The sequence below is a fragment of the Sapajus apella genome, unplaced genomic scaffold (genome assembly GCF_009761245.1).
Source record: "Sapajus apella isolate SASKATOON/1434 unplaced genomic scaffold, GSC_monkey_1.0 scaffold7, whole genome shotgun sequence".
In the NCBI taxonomy this organism is placed as follows: Eukaryota; Metazoa; Chordata; class Mammalia; order Primates; family Cebidae; genus Sapajus; species Sapajus apella.
In genome coordinates this window covers 38,010,564-38,036,190 of record NW_022436947.1, presented here as the reverse complement: position 1 = coordinate 38,036,190, position 25,627 = coordinate 38,010,564, and the positions used below count along the sequence as shown (strand labels likewise).

General features: G+C 39.1%; 1 protein-coding gene and 1 long non-coding RNA gene across 7 annotated transcripts in view; one reads left to right on the top strand and one right to left on the bottom strand.

The window, feature by feature from the left end:
• CCDC146 (coiled-coil domain containing 146) overlaps positions 1–25,627 on the bottom strand; it is a 157,034-nt gene that overhangs the window by 25,062 nt on the left and 106,345 nt on the right. For 5 of the 6 annotated variants that reach the window (XR_004268359.1, XR_004268361.1, XR_004268358.1 and 2 more), the window contains 5 exons: positions 16,190–16,247; positions 13,982–14,158; positions 11,068–11,141; positions 9,907–10,134; positions 8,462–8,648 (listed from right to left, as the gene is read on the bottom strand). Coding sequence is in view for 1 of the 6 variants with exons in the window: in XM_032276366.1 (XP_032132257.1) it covers positions 8,462–8,648; positions 9,907–10,134; positions 11,068–11,141; positions 13,982–14,158; positions 16,190–16,247 (724 nt within the window). In the remaining 5 variants the exon portion in view is untranslated. The remainder of the gene's footprint in view (positions 1–8,461; positions 8,649–9,906; positions 10,135–11,067; positions 11,142–13,981; positions 14,159–16,189; positions 16,248–25,627) is intronic. The other variant, XR_004268362.1, reaches the window with a different exon arrangement.
• LOC116550376 lies at positions 2,810–14,059 on the top strand. Its single transcript, XR_004268367.1, has 3 exons — positions 2,810–2,820; positions 4,917–4,926; positions 13,974–14,059. It is a non-coding gene; the product is annotated as an uncharacterized LOC116550376 (long non-coding RNA).

Here is a 25,627-nt window from a genome sequence, read left to right as displayed (position 1 = left end):
AACGGATCCTACAAATTCCCAGCATGGAAAAAAATGGCTTCAAATAAAGGATCAATCATTGGAATGACACCAAATCTTCTTAATAGTGAAGCTAGAAGACAGTTAATCAATGCCTTCTTCCTGAGGGAAAATGATTTCTAACCTAAAATTCCATATCTGATTAAAGTATTAATGGTCTGTATGGCTAGTATGAAGGTAAAATATTTTTTAGCATGCAAGGTCTTCTGACATATACTTTCTGACACACAAAGTCTCAAACAATTACTTCTCACTAACATTTTCTCAAGAAGGTACTGGAAGGCATGTCCCCTTCACCAAAAGAAAGTTAAGAGAAAAAAATAGATGAGATCCAAGAAATAGGGACTCCAACACAGAAGAGAGATGAAGGGCATCACCAAAACGATGGAGTAAGGCTCCTAAGATGAGAGCAGGGCGGTAAGCACATAGAGAAACAGGACTACTTTGGAACAAGTCAAAAGGCTGAGAAAGAAAAAGGCAGCCCCTGATATCCAGGAGCAGAACTGGCACTCATAGGTAGGCCTTGGTATTCTCTGTTGAACATAAACAATTGCCCACAACATCAACTTCAGACAAAGCCACTCTGTAATCGCGATGGATCAGGAAAAAAACAAGGCCACTCCATAATAGTATTTGAACACAGACAAAAACATGAACATTGTCCAAGCCACAAAATACCATCAATTCTTCATGTACAGCTTTGTTTAGCAATCACAGCTTTAGCTTCCATCTAGTCTTTTCTTTTTCTAGGTAAAATTTAAGATACTCGACCACAGAATTACTCTCATTTCCTGAGAACATTCAAATTCAGGGCAACATCCCATTTCTTTAAATGATTCCTCAAGTCATATGGTACAAACCCTGTAAGTCCTTTCTAATACCCTCTATTGAGACTCCCCACAATTCTCCATGGCGTGTGTTCTCTCGTGCTGCCATGTGTAATAAACTCAGCTCATTCAGCTACTGGTGTGTTCCTGTTAGTTTTTGGCTAGAGGTCACTGATGAGGCTCAGAAGAGATCTCTTCAAGAAGATTAAATGAATAGGTCATTAAATGTGTTTTAATATACTGAGAGGAAATTTATATAATTGGGGAGAAGAATTTGGGATTGAACTAATAATCACAGAGGAAACTATAAAAGTGTAAAGACAGGATGTTTATAAATTCCTGGGAACACAAAAATTTTTTAAGGAAGGGTAATTATATAATATCACATGGCTCAGGTATAAATAACCTTTAAATATTCATAATAATGTGAATACCAAATTCTGAACTAACCAAAATTATGACATGAGAATGTGTGTACAGGGGGACAAGAAATGTATGTGTGGTGAACAGGAGTCTAAAGAGAGCTGAATCATCGTCTATTATTGTGATAAGTACAAAGATCAAGTCTACAACTGAAAACTCAAGTAGCAGCATCATAAGCATGTTACTTGGGGTATGAAGATATACCAAAAGAATCGGCTGAAGAAACAGCACTCGATTAGGAAGACATCTTGATTAGGAATGTGAAATACATAGGCAATCTTTCTTTCTATACCTGGGGCAGACATCACCAATCAACTACAGAGCTCCTATCTGACAGGTCAGCACTGGTCCTCAGAATCCTTTGTCATATCCTAACTATAGGGAGCTACCCGCAAATGGAGGGAACTGGCATTTGAGATGAAACCTATTTGCCTTTATTAGAATGTATGATCTTTATGATTCCTTTTGGTTCTTTTATTCCATGATTATGTGAAATAATGATCCATTGAACGTCTTGAGCAGGTGAGTGACACATGAATGTGTTACTTAAGATTATAAATTTGGTAGCAAAATGGAGGAAAAACTGGACATCAAAGAAACTGGACCGATAGAGAACAGCTGGTGTACAGTTGCAGTCATTCAGGTAATGTAGAGTGGGTACTGAGAGGCATCTCCGGGGTTCATCTGTAGGGCTGGATGATGCCATCTTCCCCAGGGGAGTAGAATAGCCATATTCACAGTCTTATTCTGACTATACCATTTAGGCTTTGAAAGAGTTCATATGCATAAAGGAAGGAAGGCAATCTTTACTGAGTATATTCTTGATACCATATACTTTCCCATTTGTTGTAATCACTCATTTTTTGCAATAATCCCAGTTCAAAGGTTTGGAAACAACACAGGAAGGAATTCAGTGGATCTAGAATCTGAACCTGACACTGCCTGACTCAAAAGTAAAGCTCTCCTCAATAAAGTATATTGTTATCATTGCCTTAAACATTGAAAACGAGACCTGAAGAGAGAAAAATGCAGAATCACTTTTAAATCAAAGCAAAGAAAGATGAAACTGCTAGAAAACTACAATTAAAGAAAAATTATAGTATATAGAAAGTGTCATATTCACTTGGTAAGAGGATTCTGTAATTGCCACAATCTTGGACATGACCTTATGTTTAGAAAGTGAATAACTTTATAGACTCATGATAGTATAGCCCCTAAAACATGATGGGGAGTGTCAGAGCAAAATCCCAGGAATTATGTTTTTTTTTTCTTTTCAATGCCAAGTGGAAGTCAATAAGAGGCATGTTTAAATGCATAGGTGTACTGTAATGTGTGATATTATTACATGAGAGTATGATGTCTTTGCTTAAGGAATTTCAGTTTGTCATGGCAATGCATATGGTCATTAAAAGCTCTGATGGTTTTGCCTAACCCCAGAAATTCTTTTGGCCTATGTCAGGTAAATCTTCCACCTGCCCATGCCTAGACTTGGCAAGACTCAGGGAAGGAAAAGGCCACCTGTCTCTGCTCACCAGGAGGTGATGATGCTTTTGTGGAATTTATTTCCTACTTGCATATGTCTGTGAAAAATATATGATTTTTAGTTTACTGATTTTTTTTCTGGCTGTTATAGCAGAAACCATGGTCCTTTACAACATTTTGTATTTAGGAGTAGAACTGCTAAGATCACGTTGTATATTATGTTTATGAGTCCCTCCCTTCTACAGTACTTAATCTAGATTTTCTTGCAGAGGTGAACCTATGCCTGTTTTGGGTGTGTAGTCTTTTAGAACCAATCTTGTGATTTTAACAAAATCAATGTATAATCCTTTTTGAGCTCACTAAGACGTATTAATTTATGTGACAAATTATTGCTTCTATTTAGGTACTTTATTATTCAATATTAAGAGGAATGCTTTGATGATTCAGCATTAGATACATACTGAATGGGTTAACTTTACTTACTACCATAACTACCAAAATTGGTTATTAAAGGCAATGATACATTTTAACCCATTGTTTAAAGAAATCTTACTGAATGGTTATTTAATCAATAAACAGGAATTGTTTCATTAGTACAGGCAACACTTGCTGGTTTTGTCTCCTACTCAAACCCAGAGCCAATATCATACTGAATAGGCAAAAACTGGAAGCATTTCCTTTGAAATCTGGCACTAGACAAGGATGCCCCCTTTCACCACTCCTATTCGATATTGTATTGGAAGTTCTAGCAAGAGCAATCAGGCAAGAAAAAGAAATAAAGGGTATTCAATTAGGAAAGGAGGAAGTCAAATTGTCTCTATTTGCAGATGACATGATTGTATATTTAGAAGACCCCATCGTCTCAGCCCAAAATCTCCTGAAACTGATAAGTGACTTCAGCAAAGTCTCAGGATACAAAATCAATGTGCAAAAATCACAAGCATTCCTATACACGAATAACAGACTTAAAGAGAGCCACATCAAGAATGAACTGCCATTCACAATTGCTATGAAGAGAATAAAATACCTAGGAATACAACTAACAAAGAACATAAAGGGCTTCTTCAAGGAGAACTACAAACCACTGCTCAACAAAATAAGAGAGGACACAAACAGATGGAGAAATATTCCATGTTCATGGCTAGGAAGAATCAATATTGTGAAAATGGCCATACTGCCCAAAGTAATTTACAGATTCAACGCTATCCCCATCAAGCTACCAATGACCTTCTTCACAGAACTGGACAAAAACACTTTAAACTTCATATGGAACTAAAAGAGAGCCCGCATAGCCAAGTTGATTCTAAGTGAAAAGAACAAAGCTGGAGGCATCACACTACCTGACTTCAAACTATACTACAAGGCTATAGTAATCAAAACAGCATGGTACTGGTACCAAAACAGAGATATAGACCAATGGAACAGAACAGAGGCCTCAGAGGCAACGCCACACATCTACAACCATCTGATCTTTGACAAACCTCACAAAACAAGCAATGGAGAAAGGATTCCCTGTTTAATAAATGGTGTTGGAAAAATGGCTAGCCATGTGCAGAAAGCAGAAACTGGACCCCTTCCTGACACCTTACACTAACATTAACTCCAGATGGATTAAAGACTTAAACATAAGACCTAACACCATAAAAACCCTAGAAGAAAATCTAGGCAAAACCATTCAGGACATAGGCATAGGAAAGGACTTCATGACTAAAACACCAAAAGCATTGGTAACAAAAGCCAAAATAGACAAATGGGACCTAATTAAACTCTAGAGCTTCTGCACAGCAAAAGAAACAATCATTAGAGTGAATTGGCAACCAATAGAATGGGAAAAAATTTTTGCAATCTACCCATCTGACAAAGGGCTAATATCCAGAATCTAAAAAGAACTAAAACAGATTTACAAGAAAAAAACAAGCCCATTCAAAAGTGGACGAAGGATATCAACAGACACTTTACGAAAGAAAACATACATGAGGCCAATAAACATATGAAAAAATGCTCATCATAACTGGTCATTAGAGAAATGCAAATCAAAACTACATTGAGATACTATCTCATGCCAGTTAGAATGGCGATCATTAAAAAAATTTGGAGACAGCAGACGCTGGAGAGGATGTGGAGAAATAGGAACACTTTTACGCTGTTGGTGGGAGTGTAAATTAGTTCAACCATTGTGGAAGACAGTCTGATGATTCCTCAAGGACCTAGAAATAGAAATTCCATTTGACCCAGCAATCCCATTACTGGGTATATATCCAAAGGATCCTAAATTGTTCTATTATAAGGACACATGCACACTAATGTTCATTGCAGTGCTGTTTACAATATCAAAGACTTGGAACCAACCCAAATGCGCATCGATGATAGACCGGGCAGGGACAACGTGGCACATATACACCATGGAATACTATGCAGCCATAAAAAACGATGAGTTCATGTCCTTTGTAAGGACATGGATGAAGCTGAAACCATCATTCTCAGCAAACTGACACAAGAACAGAAAATCAAACACTGCATGTTCTCACTCATAGGCGGGTGTTGAACAATGAGAACACATGGACAAAGGGAGGGGAGCATCACACACTGGGGTCTGTTGGGGGGAACTAGGGGAGGGACAGTGGGGTGCGGGGAGTTGAGGAGGGATAACATGGGGGGAAATGCCAGATATAGGTGACGGGGAGGAAGGCAGCAAACCACATTGCCATGTATGTACCTATGCAACAATCTTGCATGTTCCTCACATGTACCCCAAAACCTAAAATGCAATTAAAAAAACATTATATATATATGGAGTCTCCTACTCATCTCATTCAGGTTTCCACCAATACTTTGAATGGACATTATATCTGCTGCCTACTATAAAGGTGGGGTGGCCACAGGGTTTGTGTTTGCCCAAAGTTCCAATTTAACATCCTAATGTGCTATGCTTCGGGCTGAGATGGAGTGGCTTGTAGTAAACCAATGCTTCCAACAAGAATAACTTGAAAAGTTGGATTAAAAATATTTTTGAGGGCATAAGAGATGCAAAGGTAAGTAGAGTTAAAATCATCAAAGTTATTAGCACTGTCTTGGAAGTAGTACAAATACTAATAATTTATATTGAACTCTAATAAGTCAAAGATGACTGTTGTAATCTTCAGGATAACCACCCAAAGAATAGAAATAGAATGTAAAACTAACTGATGCTTATCTAAAACAAGGATAACAGAACAATATGAAACATCGATTAATCCCAAGGAAGGATATGTGGGAGAGAAAATGGAATGTGAAGCAGATAGGACACAGAGAAGCAAAAGTAATATCATAGAATAAGGTCAAATATATCCGCAATTACATTAAATATTAATTTTTAGACTAAATACAAGAATAAAAAGGCAGAACTTATCAGACTAGATTTTGAGAAGTATATGCTGTGGATATGAGACACACCAAAATAAGGACACAGAAAGACTGAAAGTAAATAAGGCCAGGCATGGTGGCTCACGCCTGTAATCCCAGCACTTTGGGGAGGCTGAGGCAGATGGATCACTTGATGTCAGGAGTTTGAGGCCAGCCTGGCCAACATATTGAAAGCCCATCTGTACTAAAAATACAAAAAATTAGCTGGGTATGGTGGGAGACGCCTGTAATCCCAGCTTCTTGGGAGGCTGAGGTACGAGAATTACTTAAACCCAGGAGGTAGAGGTGGAGGTTGCAGTGAGCCAAGATGGCACCTGCACTCCAGCCTGGGCAGCAAAACAAGACTGTTTCCAAAAAGGAAAAAAAAAGAGTGAAAGTAAATAATACCAGGCAGAATCTAACCCGCCAAAAGATAATGTAACTGATATTATTATACTAAGAGACAAAATAACCTTTTAAGGCAAAAAGCACTAGTAGAGTTAAAGAGATTTCTGAGCGATACAAGTAAATCTACCTGTTTGAACTGCAATAAAATGATTAAATAAGAACTATATATATCATAAATATACTATGTATAATAGTTATATAAAATAATAATGACTTATGAAAACACATATATAGAATATAAATATTTTGTTTTGCAAAAGACTATAAAAGTACATTTTGCCTCACTGAGATAGAAAACTTCTTTTTTTTTGTTTGAGACGAAACCTGGGTCTGTTGCCCAGGCTGGAGCGCAGTGGTGCCATCTTGACTCACTGCAACCTTCACCTCCTGGGTTCAAGAGATTCTCCTGCCTCAGCCTCTTGAGTAGCTGGGATCACAGGCATGTACCACACCTGGCTAATTTTTTTTATTTTTAGTAGAGACAGGGTTTCACCATGTTGGCCAGGCTGATCTTGAATTCACCTCAGGTGATCTGCCTGCCTCGGCCTCCCAAAGTGCTGGGATTACAGGCAGCAGCCACTGTGTCCGGCCAGAAAACTTCTTTAAAAGATTGTAAGTGCCATCTGATAGCAAGATGAAGTCCAAGTCCTAGTCATTTTTAACACTTATAACCCCAACCAATTTTTTCACCTGTTGCTTAAGGCTGGTCTTTCAGTCAGGACAAGCTAAGTTATGCTACAGAAATAAACACCCCCAAACATTATGGCTTCGAACTACCAAAGCTGTTTCCTACAAAGCCTATAGGCTATCAAGAGGACTCTGTGACTACTGTTGGCTTAGCATTCCTGGCTGCTCCCCTTTTACAGCACCTCCATGGCATCACTCCTTCCACAATTACCACAGGAGAGGGAAAACAGCTAGAGGAGCTCACACTGGCAATTAGATGTTATAGGCTAGAAGTGATATGTGTCACTTTGGTCCACAATCATCTGGGAAGAATGAGTTACATGACCCTGCTCAACTGCAAAGGGTGCAAGGAAGCATAAACTTTCTATATGCCCAGGAGGAGAGGAGAACTGGGCTAGGTTAGAATCAGAAGTGTCTACCACAGATGGAAACTCCTGTTCAAATTGCTGAGGTCATGACCCTCCATAAGGTTCTGGAGCATGACAGTCCAGAAGAGAATGGAGAAGTTTTCTATACACCTAGCTGCTTCATCTCAGAGGTTGATCCCCTTTTCACCCGAGGAAGGCTCTAGCACAAGGCTGCAGCCCTCTCCAGGATCCTCTGCCCTTTCAGTGGTGCTTGGTCACTTAGCACAGAGAGTGCCTTCTGAGAGAGAAGTGAGCCAGGGGCAACCAGACCCCTCACTTGGAAACACAGAGGCAGGTAACAGTTGTCTTGAGCATATTCTGACTGGAGTACAGCTCTGACCCTGCATAGAATTAGCTAGGCAGCCTGACACTGGGTTCTGAATTGCCCTTGGCTAGTTGGAAGTGCGGGCTGCTGATCATCTGTATCTATGTAATCTGATCTAGTCCTCCACTGTTATAGTCTGCCATGACACACAAAATCCTGGATCTGACTCTTTCAACTGGTGAGGATAATGATCCACTTGGCCCCATCCTGCAGTGAGCCCTCTAGCTCTTCTAGAACTGGATGGCCCAGTCAGTTCCCCAGGTCAGGCTGACTGATGACTCATCCAAACAAGACCTTTCTCTTATCTTGGGTTAGCAAAATGAGACTAAAAAACATTACAGGACTAGGACTATAGATTTCATAATGGGCTTGTGGATTTGAAAATTATCTTTTCTCTGTTATTTTCTTCTTCTCTTTTGGCAGCAAAAACAACTTGCTAAAATATTTCTACTTTAAAAGTTAGCACTAAGCTTAAAAATGAGATGGTAGTTTACAGCACTCACCTCTAATAGAAGCCTTTCATGTAATGCTTGAGTTTGAGTGAGGGCATCCCAGGACACTTTCAAGAGCAGTTCCATCTTTTTTAAATTTCGAAAATCTCGTTCTTTTTCTCTTTGCTTACGAGAAAGTTCATCATGGTAGTTCTGCTTGTCGATGAGACTGTTGCGTAAATTGAGATCCAAGATCCCTCTGTTCCAGGTAAAGGAAGAAAATGAAAGTGAATTTGTCATCAGTTGTCCAACATGTTTTTCAAAACTTATCAAGACAGCATGCTGAATATTGGCTCCCAATCTCTTCTGACAAAGACCTAAAAACAGAACTACCATTCAACCCAGCAATCCTATTACTGGGTATATACTCAAAGGAATATAAACCGTTCTATCATAAAGATATATGTGCATGTTTACTCATCACAGTGCTATTCACAATAGCAAAGATATAGAATCAACCTAAATGTCCATCAATGGTAGACTGGATAAAGAAAATGTGGTACATACACCATGGACTATTATGCAGCCATAAAAAAGAATGAGATCATATCCTTTGCAGGAACATGAATGAAGCTGGAGGTCATTATCCTTAGTAAACCAGTGCAGGGACAGAAAACCAAATACCACATGTTCTCACTTATAAGTGGGAGGAAAATGATGAGGACACATGGACACATAGAGAAGAACAACACACTGGGACCTACTGGAGGGTGGAGGGTGGGAGGAGGGAGAGGATCAGGAAAAATAACTAATAGATACTAGGCTTAATACCTACATGACGAAATAATCTGTACAACAACCCCTTATCACACAAGTTTACCTATATAGCAAACCTGTATGTATGACCCTGAACTTAAAAGTTTAATGAAAGACAGCATGCTCAGTATATGCATACACAACTATTCTCATGTTGGAATCATAAATAGTAAATGATGCCCAAGGCAACTAGGTTTGTGAGTTGGTATCACTTACAACTGCAACCTTATAACCACCCCTTCTGCAAAATAATAACAGATTGGCAGACATAGAAGCCTCCAGTTTCCCTGAAATTTTACTTAAAAGCAAGACATAAAACTCTCATAGGGCATTACACCATGACATTGCTTCTATTAGAAAAAAAGTCAAGATGGCCTCAGAAATATCATTCATTTGTTGGTAAAATCTCCGAACTAAACATAACATAGTCCAGGGGTATTATTTTCCAAAGACACATTCAGAAATTTACAACAAACAACAGATTTTGTCCTGAAAATTTAGTAACAGAAAATTGAGAAAATCTATGAATATGGAAAAATACTTCAAAATGCTTTATTTGATAATATATTAATGATAAAAGCTGATTTAAAATTATTTAAGAATATTTATTGACTCAATACCAAAGTGAGATTATGTTTTGAATTCTCAAATATAAATTGAAGAAAGATTTAGTTGACAGAACATACATAAATATAACTAACCTTTCAGTTAACAAAGTTGCTTCATTCTCTCTGGCTAATTCCAATAGCTTGACCAATTGGTTATGTTCTCGTTCTTTGATCTCAAGTAAGGCCCGTTTGCCTTCAACTTCCTTTATTACATCTTCCTTCTCCTCCACTATAGCACTAACCTTGTTTTCAACTTTCTTTAGGGAGTCATTTAGCTTTTTGACTTCATGTTCCAAGACAATTTTTTTCTTTTCCATTTCTCTGTAGGGGATACACACACACACACACACACACACACACACACACACACACACACACGTTTGCCTTATTTTGAGGCCATTTTGGCTTTACCTATTCTTGCTCTGTAGCCAGGCAGCAGAAGAGATAGTTATAAAATCAATGATCTCAGCAGTGGGTAGAGACCACAGATGAGTGGGACTTGGAAGCTATCTCCACTGAGTGCCACGGAAGGCAGGCATTTGTCCAGCCTCCCTCTCTGCAGACCCCAATTTGCTACCATCTCCTATGATTCAACCCTCATCCTGACCCGCCTCCTGGAACTGACCTGAGTTTCTCAACTTTGGTGTTGGCGAGCCTGGTTTTTTGCACAGTTACTAGTGCCTGCCTAATTTTTCCCTTTTCTCTTAAGATCAGTCACCAGAGTAATCATATTATTTGTCCAGAATTTTTAAATCTTTAGTTAAAATCTTTATCTTTTTTGGTTCCTCTAAACACTGAGAATTTCCTCAATGACCTCTGCCTCCAAGTCTACTCTGAATATTTGAGGGGTATTATATACATGAATGGATGGCAAAGTGGGGAGTTACTATTATTTTGGGCTTGGAGCTGCTGCCTGGCTGATATACTTCTAGACCATGAAATTCTAACCAGCTCACATAATTTATCCCATGCACAGCTCTGTTAAAGTCAAATGAACTTCTCCATAAAAATATGATTTATAAATTGGCAACAGAATCTTGACTCATAATTAAGCCATAAATATTATGAATGATAGTAATTTGCTGTATTACTTTCTTTTAAAAAACTTGGTATAAACAACGTAGACAGGGCCAAAAGCAGACATTTCTAAAATTAGAATAGTAATTTAACATGCCCAGTGGTTAATACTCTCATTTTAGTGTGCACATATAACTTGCGCTGCGAGGGACTCAAAGTAAAAACATTAAATCATACACTTTTTTGCGTGTTGTTTTTTCTATCTCTTTTCCAATTTGTACCGGAATGGTTTGATGGTGGGCCAATTCATCCTAGTAAAGAAATGAAATCACGTTAAATTATGCAGTCTTGGACTAGAAGCAATTAAGACAAGAACACTAAATATGAGAGAGAAAGGAACTACAATGTGTAGATACTTACCATCTGCCCTGTGTGCCTTCATTGTCCCATTTAATACTCACAATGACCTTATAAGATCACTGTTATTTGTTATCATTTTGAAAAGGAGGTAACTGAGTGTAACAAATACTGTCCCTCTGCCCAGGTTCCTGTATAAAGGCACAGACGCTCCTCCACATACAATGGAGTTACGTCCTGATAAACCCATATAAGTTGAAACTCTCTTAAGTCAAAAATGTATTTAATACACTTAACCCACTGAAATCATAGCTTAGCCTAGCCTACATTCTCAGGACACTTATATTAGTCTACACTTCACCTAACACAAAGCTTATTTTATAATAAAGTGTTAAGTGCCACACAGTAAATAAACGTAACTTATTGAATGCAGTACAAAAAATGTAATTTATTCAATACTGAAAGTGAAAAATGGAATGGTTGTATGGGTACTTGACTTGACATATGCTTTCTACTGAATGGATATTGCTTTCACACCATTGTAAAGTAGAAAAATCATAAGCGGAATCATCATAAGCCGGGGACCGTCTTCCCACTCATCCCTCAGATGCTGCAGGGGTGACTGCTTAATGGTTCATGCTTAATCTCCTCTCCACTGGATTGTGATTGGCTGAGCAGAGCTTCCTTGTCAAGGAATAGGAGCTGGAATAGGAGGAGCCAGAATAGGAGCGGGTGGGGGGGGTAGGGGGGTGGGGTGGGGGGGGTGGAAGGAGGAGGGGAACAGGCAGCGACCGATTACCAACTGATGTGGTGAATTAACAGACACCCCCTACCACCACCTCTGGGTGCAACAGCTTCTGTGATGCAATTCTGACTTCATGAGTTCATGAGATCAGGCTGAGACTAGAGTTCTCCCGAAGCAGCTGTATTCTGGCCTAGCTTCTTCCCCAGTTCCATCCTGCTTCCCTCTATCTCTTATAGGATTCTCCTTAGAGCTCTCTCTCCATTAGTAGTGCTCTTAGGCTCTGTTTATGGTAAGCCCTACCTAAGACACATGCTACAAGAAGTTAAGTAAGTTTCCTGAAGTCACACAGCTAGTAAGTGGCAAGGCCAAGATCAGAAGCTAAGTTTGTCTAACACCACACCTCCCATTATGCTCTGCAGACTCATGGGAGGTTCAGTTCCAGTCTCTAGAGTCTTACATATATGGCAAGGGTTATAGAAAAGCCCTTCCTGCCTGAGGATGTCATTGAACTTTGGAGCCGGGGGTACCATACATGCATGGAGGTTGAATTCATCACTGCAGTGTGGTGGGCGAGACATTTCTCTGTGGGATCTTGTTCAGTTCCAGGGCAGATCAAATTTTGTGAGGCTGAAACTTGTACAATCTGGGGGGCCCTTGTTAGGAGAAAGAGTCAAAAATTGTAAAGGCTAACTTAGGTACAGCATCTTGAAAGAGGTTCATGAAAGTGAGGAGCCTGACACTTAAGCTTCAGTGGGTTCCTGTTAAGTCTATCTCTGCTCGGGTCCTCTGTTCTGGGCAGCATCTGGGCACATCTTGGCTGACTGCTCCAGGACTGTTATAGAAAAATAGGTCAAAGTGTGTCCCCACTATCCCCTACGCTAATGAGTCTCAGATGTTATTTTTAAAATGACTCTAGGTTATTTAGACCATTTTGAGAGTTATTTATACATTTTTCAAAATAAAATGAATTTTAATTTATTATCTCCTAGAATATAGGCCTCTCATCCCTTTTATAGTGAGAGGAAGTGGAATGGGATCAAAGAGACAAGGATAAAGTAATACAAAATATACAAGAGAGGTTAGGACGTTTGGGGTGTGTGTGTGTGTGTGTGTGTGTGTGTGTGTGTGTGTGTGTGTGTGTGTGTGTGTGTGTTTTGTTGTTTTTGAGACAGAGTCTTATTCTGTGACTCAGGCTAAAGTGCAGTAGTGCAATCTTGGCTCATTGCAATCTCCACCTCCCAGATTCAAGCGATTCTGCCTCAGCCTCCTGAGTAGTCGGGATTACAGGCAACCATGCCTGGCTAATTTTTGTATTTTCAGGAGAGACGGAGTATCACCATGTTGACCAGACTGGTTTCGAACTCCTGACCTCAGGTGATCTGCCTGTCTCGGCCTCCCAAAGTGCTGGGATTACAGGTGTGAGCCACCACACCTGGACACGGTTGTTATTCGAGGAAACAATTGTGTTTGTGACACTCGTTTCTAATGTCCAAAAATGTTTGGTGAGGTCGGGAAAGACCTTTCCACAGGGTGAGGGGCTCTAAATTAGAGTGATGCTCTTAAACACCTTATGGTCTTTTGGGAATTCCCAGAGCCTAGATTTAGTTTGATAGGATCAACTGGAATGCAGATATTTCACCTTGTGAGACAAAACCCCTCTTTATCAAACCTCCTGATTATTCTTGATACCTACAGTTTTTTTTTTTTTTTTTTTTGAGATGGAGTCTCACTGTCAGCAGGCTGGAGTGCAGTGCTGCAATCTCAGCTCACTGCAACCTCCGACTCCCTGCTTCAAGCTATTCTCCTGCCTCAGCCTTCTGAGTAGCTGGGATTACTGGCGTGCACCACCATACCCAGCTAATTTTTGTGTTTTTAGTAGAGACATCACCATGTTGGCCAGAATGGTCTCGCTCTCCTGACCTCATGATCTGCCCACCTTGGCCTCTGAAAGTGCTGGGATTACAGGTGTGAATCACCACACCCAGCCAGCCACACATTTTTATATCCATGCAAGGCACAATGTTTAAATATCAACTTTAAGTAGCACACCTTTAGGATGACCTGATGTTCCAACAATTCTTCTAGCTCCTTCTGCTCCTTTAGTAATTGCTTTTGTTTAGAAACCAAATCTTCTCGTAAGTTTTTAATTTCTAACTTCTTCTGCATTATTTCTTTACGTAATTCTTCAGTGCTTTCTCTCAATATTTTCATCTTCTTCTCCATTTCCTTTAAAAGTCATGAAGATGATTAGCTTATATAGTATGAGCAAGCTTTTGTCTACCTAAAAACTGAATTAAAACTAATTTCACTCACCATTTTGATTATATTTGTTTTAAGGTTCATGAATGATTTCTCACAAAGCTAAATGCAACTTATGATTTCTGACATCTTTAATAAAGGCATGATAATGATACTACATGTATAATTAAACACAATATTAGATCTGAATTCTCTTTTTACTAGTGCTCTTTTCTCTCCTCCATTTAAAACATTTCATTTTTTTTTTTTTTTTTTTTTGAGACGGAGTCTTGCTATGTCACCCAGGCTGGAGTGCAATGGCACTATCTCAGCTCACTGCAGCCTCCTGGGTTCAAGCTATTCTGCCTCAGCCTCCTGAGTAGCTGGGATTACAGGTGCCTGCCACCACACCTGGCTAACTTTTGTATTTTTAATAGAGACAGAGTTTCACCATATTGGCCAGGCTGGTCTCAAACTCCTGACCTTTGATCCACCCACCTTGGCCTCCCAAAGTGTTGGGATTACAGGCGTGAGCCACGACACCCGGGCAAACATTTCGTTTTTATGAATTTTTATTTCATACCAAGAAGCATGACAAAAAAATGTACAGTCTGTTTTCTAGTAGCTTTGTGATCTGACAAAATCACATGCAAATTATCTTTGACTATCTGACTTATGGTTAACCTGAGTCACATGGGAACTAAAGTTAAAGGAATTCATATTTGGATGCCCAACACTTTGCACTCCTTAATCCCCCACTTTCTTACGGATATTACTTCTCTAGCTCATGCATGTTCTCCCTAAATGTCCTCTATCCCAGAATCACTGGAGATCTTTGTCTCATGTCTGATTATTTGGGGAGTGTTTGGCTCATCGGAGAGAATCCTCTTACACTCAGATGTACACGTTACTGTTACTGACAACTAAGTGCTGGGTCTCTTTAGCCTCCCTGGGCTTTCTGCATAGCTCTCTCCTTCCACTGCTGCCGGGTGAGAGCATCATTGGTGATCCTAGGATCTGAATGAAAATTCAAAATGCTTTTCCCATAAAATCTGTGTTGCAAATGATGGTTAGGTATACGTATTTAGAATTAACAGTATTTTACTCTATGCTAAGCAGGTTTTTGGTGGGCTGGCCTTGGAATTAAACCACCACCAACACACTTTTGGATTATCAGAAGGTGGAAGGAGTGCAAAGCATGGTGATCATTCTATTTACTTTCTATGATAGATTGTAAAAGTGCCCACGAATTCCTCCTATTTCCAGGGCATCCATGTCCCTTTGCATGGTCTTGATCATTCTTCCCATTAAGAGGTAGGGCCAACTTGATTCTAGACTTGGCCATGTTATAATACTTGCATTAGCCAATGGGACAATACCAAAAACGATTTTAGCAGAGGCCCAGAAGGTCTTGCATATTGGAGTTTGCTCTCTTTTGAAGCTGGAAACCCTTCCACCATCATGTGACCAACTAGTGAAATGTGACCTCAGACCAAGCAGCCTGCCAAATGGCTGGTATATGAATGGAGCCATCCTAGATTTCCCGGCCCCAATTCAGCCAGCTCAGACCAGAAGAATTCAGAACTGAAAAGTATGAAATTGTTTTAAGCCACTAAGTTCTGGGATGGTTGTTAGGCAGGAATACATAAATGATACATTTTCTTTGTAAAAATTTCTTGTAATAACTTGAGATGTTCACAGACCTAAGAGGGTAATAGCTATAGCAAAATAATGTTTTTAAGTGTCAACCACAGAATTTTTTTTTCTTCTGGAAACAAAGCAGACACTGTCCAACTAAATGCAGCCTAAATTAGATGCCAAGTTGCTAAGTCTATAATAGGCACCACTTATATTTATACCAGAAGTTATGTAGCTAGTCCTTTCAGCATCGTTCACAGTGAAGACTTTACCATCTTTAAAATGTTTTAGGCTATGTTGTTGGGATAAACATTAATATTTATAAAAAGGGATGATTGAATCCAGCTGTATTTAAGAAACTCTATATAATCTAAGACTTACTCCTGGCTTTGGTATCTTCTCAAATTCTTTTACTATGATGTTTTTTTCTTCCATTAAGCTGCAAAAAAAAAAAAAAAAAACCAAGTTTGACAAAGTACGAAGAAACAAGCTCTTTCTGTAATAACTTTTCTTCTCATCCCTGAATGCCATTTGCATGCTTGTCTGCCAGGCAATCTGGTATCCATTCTTTATGATGGCTTTCCTGATTCAGAGGTCATTTGGGTGCTTCCTCCTCCCTACGACTCCGACAACTTTTGTGAACACACACCCACCTGGAGTTATCTCAGCACATTATAGATGTTGGGGATCATGGGCCTCCCTCTGGGACACAGGGTCCTTCCCAGCAGGCTCTGGGTTTTGTTTGTTTGTTTTTGAGATGGAATCTTGCTCTGTCGCCAGGCTGGAATGCAGTGGCAGGATCTCGGCTCACTGCTACCTCCATCTTTTGGGTTTAAGCGATTCTGCTGCCTCAGCCTCCCAAGTAGCTGGGACTAGAGGCATGTGCCACCATGCCCTGCTATTTTTGTGTTTTTAGTAGAGATGGGGTTTCACCATATTGGCCAGGATAGTCTTAAACTCCTGACCTCGTGATCTAACCACCTTGGCCTCCAAAAGTTTTGGGATTACAGGCATGAGCCACTACGCCCAGCTAGCTTTTCTTTTTGATGTTACTTAGGATAGGTTGGTGCCTGCCTGGATTCCTGCTATAGCCTCCCAATTGATCTCCTACCTTTCCTGCCTCTACCTCTGCCCATTAAAGTCAATTCTCCACTCACACCATGGTGATTTTTTAACATGTAAATAAGACCACCTCATTTCTCTGCTTGATAAATTCCCATCACACCTGGACAAAAACTTGAACTCCTTTCCCAAGCCTACATGGCACTTCCTCATCTGCCTCTCTAGTCTCACAGTCTGCCATTCTCTGGTGCCAGTCATGCTGGCTTCCTTGCCAAGCTTGTTTCTACCTCATGCCTTTGCCCTATCTGATCCCTCTGGCTGGCAAGCTCTCGCCACAGGTCTTTGCATAGCTCACTTCTTGCTGCATGCCGACTGGTACCAACATTATCTTCTCACAGAGGTGCCTGACCATCTATCTAAAACAGCACCAATAATCCTCAACACTCTTTCCTTGTTTTGCTTTACTTTTCTATATAGTATTCACCATGACCTGACATTATATTACACATCTTTCCACTAGAAAACCTAGCTCCCAGTTTACCACTCCATCATGTCTTAAAACATGCCTGCATATAGTTGCCATCCAGCAAAGATTAATCTGAATAAATGGAACACTTGAAATGAGTTTAGTTTCCATTTTCATTCTTTGAAATAAACTGATGTATATGCTAAATGAGATAAGGGCATGCATATGGAACTAGATGGTCACTCAGAATGACCCACTGCACCACATTCTTCTACATCCAGATTGGAGAAAACACTCACAGAAATCACAGAAGGGAAGAGCCCAAAGTAATTCAAAAGTGTGGAGAAGGGTTATTCGAAGAGCTCAGTTGCAGTTGTGTGTGACAATCGCATTCCTGAGGTATAACGAATGCTGGAGCCAGAGGAAACCTTACAGAGACCCAGATGTGATAGGGACAGGGATACACAGGACACTGAACGAATATTTCAGGTGAAGGACTGATTTAGACCAAGAGCCCAGTTTTTGTGATTATCAGATATGGGTATTTGAGGACAATTATTTCTGTTTCCACTACAAGATATTAAAACTGTGATATGAATGCATAAGCAGCCCAGGTGGGCATACCTTGTCTATACTTCTATCTTGTCACTGGCTAAGTTCATAAGGATCTGCCTTTGGCTCTTGTGACAGGCACATTGCCATGTGTTTGGTATACCAGTTTCCCTTCCTGGACATACAGGGGAACTACATTTCACAGCCTCCCTTGCATTTGGATTGGGGCCAATTGACTAATTTGCCCAAGGAAGGGGAGTGGAAGTAAGTAACAAATGTCCTCCCCAGCCAGGTTGATCTTGGAAGGCATGTGCTCCAGTTGGCAAAGCTAAGGACAGAGGTGGCTGCATGACTTGCACTGGACAGTGCTGTGTGCCAGAAACACAATTTCATTAAGTTCTTCCACTGAGATGTTAAGATTTGTTCTGACTGCATAGCCTCGCTGAAGCCTAACTTTTTATTCTGCACACTGTTTCCACAGTGCCATTTACAATGATCACTTAAACATCCTTATTTCCAATTCAGAATTTCCCTGAAGCTCCACATTTTTACATTCAATTTCTTACTGGGCAATTCCAGTTGTGTGTATCAAAGGCCCCTCAGATTAAAACTCATTTTCTTCCTGTCTGAAACCTACTGTTTTTCTATCCCTTTTGGTCATTATCAATTCACTTCACTTTTGGCATTTCAGTTCCCTTAATTTTCAGAATTATAAGCATGTGCGTCATTCTTGAAGCCTGTTTCTTGCTTCAAGATTTTTTCTTGGTTTTTGATTCTCAACTTTTATTGTGACGCATTTGGAACGTATTTCTTTGAGTTTACCCTGTTTGGGGCTCACTGAACTTTTTGAATCAGTGGGCTTTTCTTTCACCAAACATGGGGGAGTTTTCAGCCATTATTTCTTCAAATTTTTTCACATCACATATTTCCTCTTCTCTTCCTGCAACTCCAGTGATGTGAATTAGATATTCTGCTATTGTCTCATTGATGCCTATGGATCTGTTCTTTTTGAGATTGCTCTGTTGCCCAGGATGGAGTGCAGTGGCATGATCTCGGCTTGCTGCAACTTCCACCTCCTGGGTTCCGGCGATTCTCCTGCCTCAGCCTCCCGGGTAGCTGGGACTAAAGACATGTGCCACCATGCCCAGCTAATTTTGTATTTTTAGTAGAGATGGGGTTTCACCATGTTGGCCAGGTTGATCTTGAATTCCTGACCTCACGTGAGTCGCCCGCCTTGGCCTCCCAAAGTGCTGGGATTACAGGAGTGAGTCACTGTGCCTGGCCACAGATTTGTTCATTTTTATTCAATTTTTTATCTCTGTTCAGATTAGACAAGTTTATCATCAAATTTACTGACATCTGTTTCAAAGAGAGAAAGAGCACAACAGTGAGCAACCAAAACAGACTTTTTAATTCTCTTGAGAATCGCAGCTCCAAAGATTCCCTTTCCTCAAAATTTTGGCTCCTGTGGGCTCCCATTACATGTGACCTCTGCTACTGATGCCTTAGTGTTGCTTGGGAGCTGAGGCATGAGAGAATGGAGAGCAATAAAAAGCCAAACAGGGGTTTTGACTCTCTATGAGCATCATGAGTTCCTTGCTTGTCCCTTGAGCCAGAACTAAAGGGCTTTTCCTGGAGCACTTTCTTTCCAGGTCAATGTTCATCTCTGGATTTCTGCAGGTTAGCATTCAGGTTAGAGGATATCAGAGGGGAAAAATAATCAATTAACCACAGCTCAACGGTACTTTTAATTTTGACCTTCTTCACCAAGCTGCCTGTTGTGATTTACTTTTCAGAGTCCTCAAACAGATGCTCCATACATTCCACTCAATTTTATAGTTGTGTTCAGTGGGAGAGACAGGATGAAGTGGGCTTACTCCATCTTACCTGGAACCAGAACCCATCAGATGATGTTTGAGGTCATAGGACTGGAAGTGATGGATCACTTTAGGAGAAATTGTAGATAGAAATAGGAAGCGAGCTAAGGACTGATTTCTGTGACTTCACAATTTAGAAATCCAGAACATGAGGATAGACTAGTAAAGGAAAAGCAAAATATTTCTAGTTCCTATTCCTGTATGGAAGGAGCTTAGAAGGCTTCACTCTACCTTAATAAGTAAAAAGCTCAACAAACTGAAAAATCAACAACTCTTCTTATATCCATACAAGAAGTGAGGTCACACAGGGCAAACTACTCTCCCCAAAACTGGAGAGACAGAAAGTACATACAGAGAATCACAACTTACTGGAACAGACACTCACAAACAGAAACTTGGGCAGGAACCAGTGCTGGGTAGAAAAATCTAAATTGTAATTGGTGGAGGTTTAGTGTGGACATGTCTGAGAGTAAAAATCCCCAGTGGGACACAGTTTTGTGAGATTTACCTCCAGGAGCTTAACCAGGTCTTCTCAGTGAGTCAAAGAAACCTCCTTGTGTTCCAAGAGGAAGAAGGAAAGGAAGTATTTTGACATGCTAGAGTATTCTGCTGTTTTTAACGAGGCCCACGCTGAGCAACTATTATTAACCTCCTGGGGTTTGACCAGAGTCTAACGGACCTAGGGAAGTGAAATACCCAACTCCAGCTGGCTGTGGCCTTCCACATGGAGAAAGGGAAATATATGACTCCAGCCCACTCTGGCCATCCTGCCCTTCCTAAGGGGGTTTGGAGTGTGGTGGGAAGTACTGATGAAATTCACAGTTCAGAGTCACAGACTCATTAAAAGACTGAACCTAATCATGGCACTATACAATGCTCCCCTTCCTCCATACCTTACTACCATGTTCCTGAAGTCCTATTTAAAGCAGTTCCTTTTACCCAGTACATCATGTCTGGCTATCAAGGGAAAAACTGCAAGGCACATTAAAAGGCAAAAAACAGTCTGAAGAGACAGAGCAAGTATCAGAACCAGATATGGCAGGGATGTGTGAATTATCAGACCAGGAATTTAAAACAACTATGACTAATATGGTAAGAACTCTAACAGACAAACTAAATCACACACAAATACAGTTAGGCAGTATAAGAAGAGTGATGGAAATTCTAAGAAATAACATAAAAGAAATACTCAGACGGATGTGGTGACTCACAGCTGTAATCCCAGCACTTCGAGAGGCCAAGGTGGGCAGATAACTTTAGGTCGGGAGTTCAAGACCAGCCTGGCCAACATGGTAAAACCCCATCTCTACAAAAAATACAAAAATTAGCTGGGCGTGGTGGTGGCTGCCTGTAATCCCAGCTGCTCAGGAGGTTGAAGCAGGAGAATTTCTTGAACCTGGGAGGCAGAGGCTGCAGTGAGCAAGACTGTGCCAGACAATCAAACAACAACAACAAAAAAGCAAGAAAAAAAAAAGAGAAATACTAGAGATCAAAAGCACTGTATCAGAAATGAAGAATGCCTCTAATAGGACTGCTAACAGAATGAACTTAGCTGAGGAGGGAATCTCTGAGCTTGAGGATATCTTACTCAACACTACCCAAACTAAAAAGAACAAAAAGACTAGGGAAAAAAACGGAATATCCAAGATCTGGGACATCTACAAATGGCATAAATACTCATAACAGTAATACCAGAAGGAGAAGGAAGGAAGGAACACAAGAAATATCTGAAGCAATAATGATTGAGGATTTCCTTCAAATTAATGCCAGAAACTAAACTACTGATCTAGGAAGCTCAAAGAACACCCAGGCATAGCATATGTCAATTACAGAAAGTCAGAGATAATAAAAATTCCTGAGAGAAGTTAGAAGAAAAACATGCTTACCTATGGAGGAACAAAGAATTACATCTGACTTCTCCTCAAAAGCCTTACACGCAAGGAAAGAGTAGAGTGAAATATTTAAAGTGTTGCGAGTTAAAAAACCACCAACCTAAAGCTGTGTACCCTGTGAAATTATTCTCTAAAGGAGAAATAAACACTTTCTCAGACAAAAATTGAGGACGTTTGTCAATAGACCTGCTTTGCAAGAAATGATAAAGGAAGTTCTTTAGAGGGAAAAAAATAATATAGGTCAGAAATGATATAGCTCAGATCTACGTAAATGAAGAGCATTAAGGATGGAAGCAGTGAAGCTAAAATAAAAGCTTTTGTCTTATTCTTATTTGAGGTAACAGATAACACTGTTCAAATTTATAACAACAGCACTGCCTTCAATTACATATGCATATATATTTACATATGCCCATGTATAAGTGAAATGAATGACAGCATTGATACAAGGGATAGGAAGGAGGAATAGGACTATTTTGTTATTTAAAAAGTACTTGAACATGGTATAGTGTTATTTGAAAATGATCTTGAATTAGCTGTAAAAGTATATTGCAAACTCCATGGCAACCACTTAAAGTAAAAAAAGATGTACAACTGATATACTAAGAAAGGAGAGAAAATAGAATTATATTAAATGCTCTGTTAAAACCACAAAAGGCATAAAAAGAGGGTACAAAAACAGGAAATGAAGAACAAGCACAACAAATAGAGAACAGTAACAAAGATATTAACCCAACTACAACAGTATAATCACGTTAAATGTCAGTTAAAAGATTGTCACAATGGATCCAGAAAGAAAGAAAGAAAAAAAAAACCCAAGATCCAAATTATATGTTGTCTGCCAATAACCGAGTTTAAATATAAAGACATATATATATTAAAAGTAAATGGATGGAGAAAGATATGCCACACTAACATTAAAAAAAAAAAGAGCACGAGTTACTAAATTAATTTCAGATAGAACAGACCTCAGAGCAAGAAAAGTTATCAGAGACAAAGAGGGGCATCATATAATGATAAAGGAGTCAATTCTCTGAGAAGACCTAATGAATTCTTAACCTTTATGCACCTAACAACAGAACATCAAGATACATGAGGCGAAACTGATCAAAGTGCAAGGAGAAGTAGATGGATCCTCCTCACAGTTGGAGACTTCGACATCCCTCTATCAAAAATGCACAGATCCAGAAGTGAGATCAGTTAAGAACATAGTCAAACTCAATAATCCCATCAGTCAATTGGATATACTTGGCATCTATAGAAAGAAATGCCACAAGTTTTTTTGAAAGCCACTCATCATTGTAAATTGAGATTAACAAATAAAAGAAATAAAAACATTAGAAAGTACAAAAAGTGAATGGGAACATATGGTCTTGTTCACTTGATGAGGAAATACAAAAAACTCGTTTATGTTATATTTTTAACAAATAAGATGAGATAACACGATGCTAGAATGAGATTTTGGTAACGGCCTCAAATAGCTTCAATGTCCTAAACAAAATAATGAGTTGGATATAATTGTGTATTTCTTCTTCCAGTAACCACATTTTGAACTGTTTTATCTATCAGATTTCCTGAAGAAATCTAAGAGAAATATTTTTCACTTTTCTTGCTATTCTGCATTTAATGGCTATTAGGTGCTGAAGAAGTCACAAGATTTTCCGAGTGTGATCTATACAAACTTTAAAATCTTTCTATAAAGTTTGTATTGATCACACTTGGAAAATCATAAGAAATAAAAGAATACACAGAATATTATGTCCACTGATTATATCAAATAAACAGATCCCACTAGTCCATAGACCTAGGAACATGAGCTAAAGGCACATGCACACCAGGTTTTTAAATTTATATACATTTAAGGGGTACAAGTCCAGTTTTGTTAGATGGATATATTGCAGAGTGAGGCCAGCGCTTTTGGTACAACCATCACTAAATTATATACATGCATACCCATCAAGTAATTTTTCATCCTTTACCCTTCTCCAGTCCTCCCAATCCTTCTAAGTCTCCAGTATCTACTAGTCCACACTCTATGTCCATGTGTATATATTATTTAGTTCCCACTTATGAGAACATGTGGTATTTGACTTTCTGTTTGTGAGTTTTTTCACTTAAGATTATGGCCTCCAGTTTCATCCGTGTTGCTGCAAAAGACATGATTTTGTTCTTTTTTTATGACTGAATAATGTTCCACTGTACATATATGCCACAGTTTCTTTATCCAATCATCTGTTGATAGACACCCAGGTTATTCCATGTCTTTGCTATTGTGAATAGTGCTGCAATAAACATACAAGTTCAGGTATCTTTTTGGTATGATTTATTTTCCTTGGGTATATATCCAGTAGTGGGATTGCCAGATGGACTAGTAGTTCTATTTCTTGTTCTTTGAGAAATATACATACTGTTTTCCATAGAGCTTGTACCAATACACATTCCTAGCAACAGTGTATAAGTGTTCCCTTTACTCAGCATCTCCACCAACATCTTATTTTTTATCTTTTTAATAATGGCCATTTTGATTGGTATACAATGATATATCATTGTGGTTTTAATTTGCATTTCTCTCGTTAGTGATGTTGAACATTTTTTCATTTGCTTCTTAACCATTTGTCTTCTTTGGGAAAATGTCTATTCATGTCCTTTGCCCACTTTTTAATGGGATTGTTATTTTTATGAAACTTTATTTGCAATAATGTAGATGAATCTTGTGACACAGTGAATAAATGCATCACAGCAAATTTAATGTAGGTTAGTTGTCGAGACTACAAATTGAAGCTGGGTTTTTTAGATCTTTAAATACACCTTTGTGTTTAGAACCTGCATATGCGATATCTTACTTCCCAGATATTGATCCTAAACCTCAGGCAAGCTGCCACCAGAGGGTGGTAGTGTGCTGCCATCTTTTTGTTACAAAGGCAACCTCAGTATTTCTGAGTTTCAAAATGGTGACAGCAAGCTCTTTCACAAGATGTGACTTACAGTCTTTTGTTTGTTTTGTTTAAACAAACATAAAATGACTAATTCTTTGGGACATTTAAACTTACATTTCTGTCATACATTTTTTTAAGTTAAGAAATACTGACTTATTTCCTCTAAAAGGAATGTATTTTTCTATTTTTAATTATCATAATCCTATTCCATCACACATGGTTGATCATTTTTATTTTCCCTAGTATCTTTTAATAAACTTATTTTAAATGTGTATGCATGGTTGAATCCATTTTTACCTAACGATTAATTAAAATATTTTCCTAAGTTGCTGAACAGATTTGATAATTAATAATAGCTATTTTCAAGGTTTTCTATTGGGTGGATGTATCATAATAAACAAATGTTAAATATTATTTGTCATATGCCGAGCATAGTCTGTGCCAGGTGCTTTAAACATATCACATCTAAAATTCACAACCTTGCTAAGTGGGAATTGTTGGTTTGATTGTACAAATGAAGAAACTGAGGAGTTCAATAACTTCCAAAGTCACAGTGAAAGCTAAACTGGCATACGGATACAGTTCTGGCTACAGAGGTTCAGTATCAAGATATTTCTGGAATGCATTACTTAAATATCCCACAATTTTTTAGAGTTCAGATTGCTTCCAATTTTTCATTTTTATAAATATCATAAACATCTTTATACATTACATCTTTTTCTCTCCTTCTGGGTTATCACTTTCACATGGGATTACTGGGGCAAAATCATGTTTTTGTTTTTGTGCCTCCTGGTATGTATTAACTCCTAACCTTTCGCACTCATATTAAAACTTGGCTGGGCATGGTGGCTCATGCGTATAATCACAGCACTTTAGGAGGCCAAGGCGGGCAGATCACGACATCAGGAGTTTGAGACCAGCCTGGTCAACATAGTGAAACCCCACCTCTACTAAAAATACAAAACTATTAGCCAAGTGTGGTGGCGGGTGCCTGTATTCCCAGCTACTTGAGAGGCTGATGCAGGAGAATCACT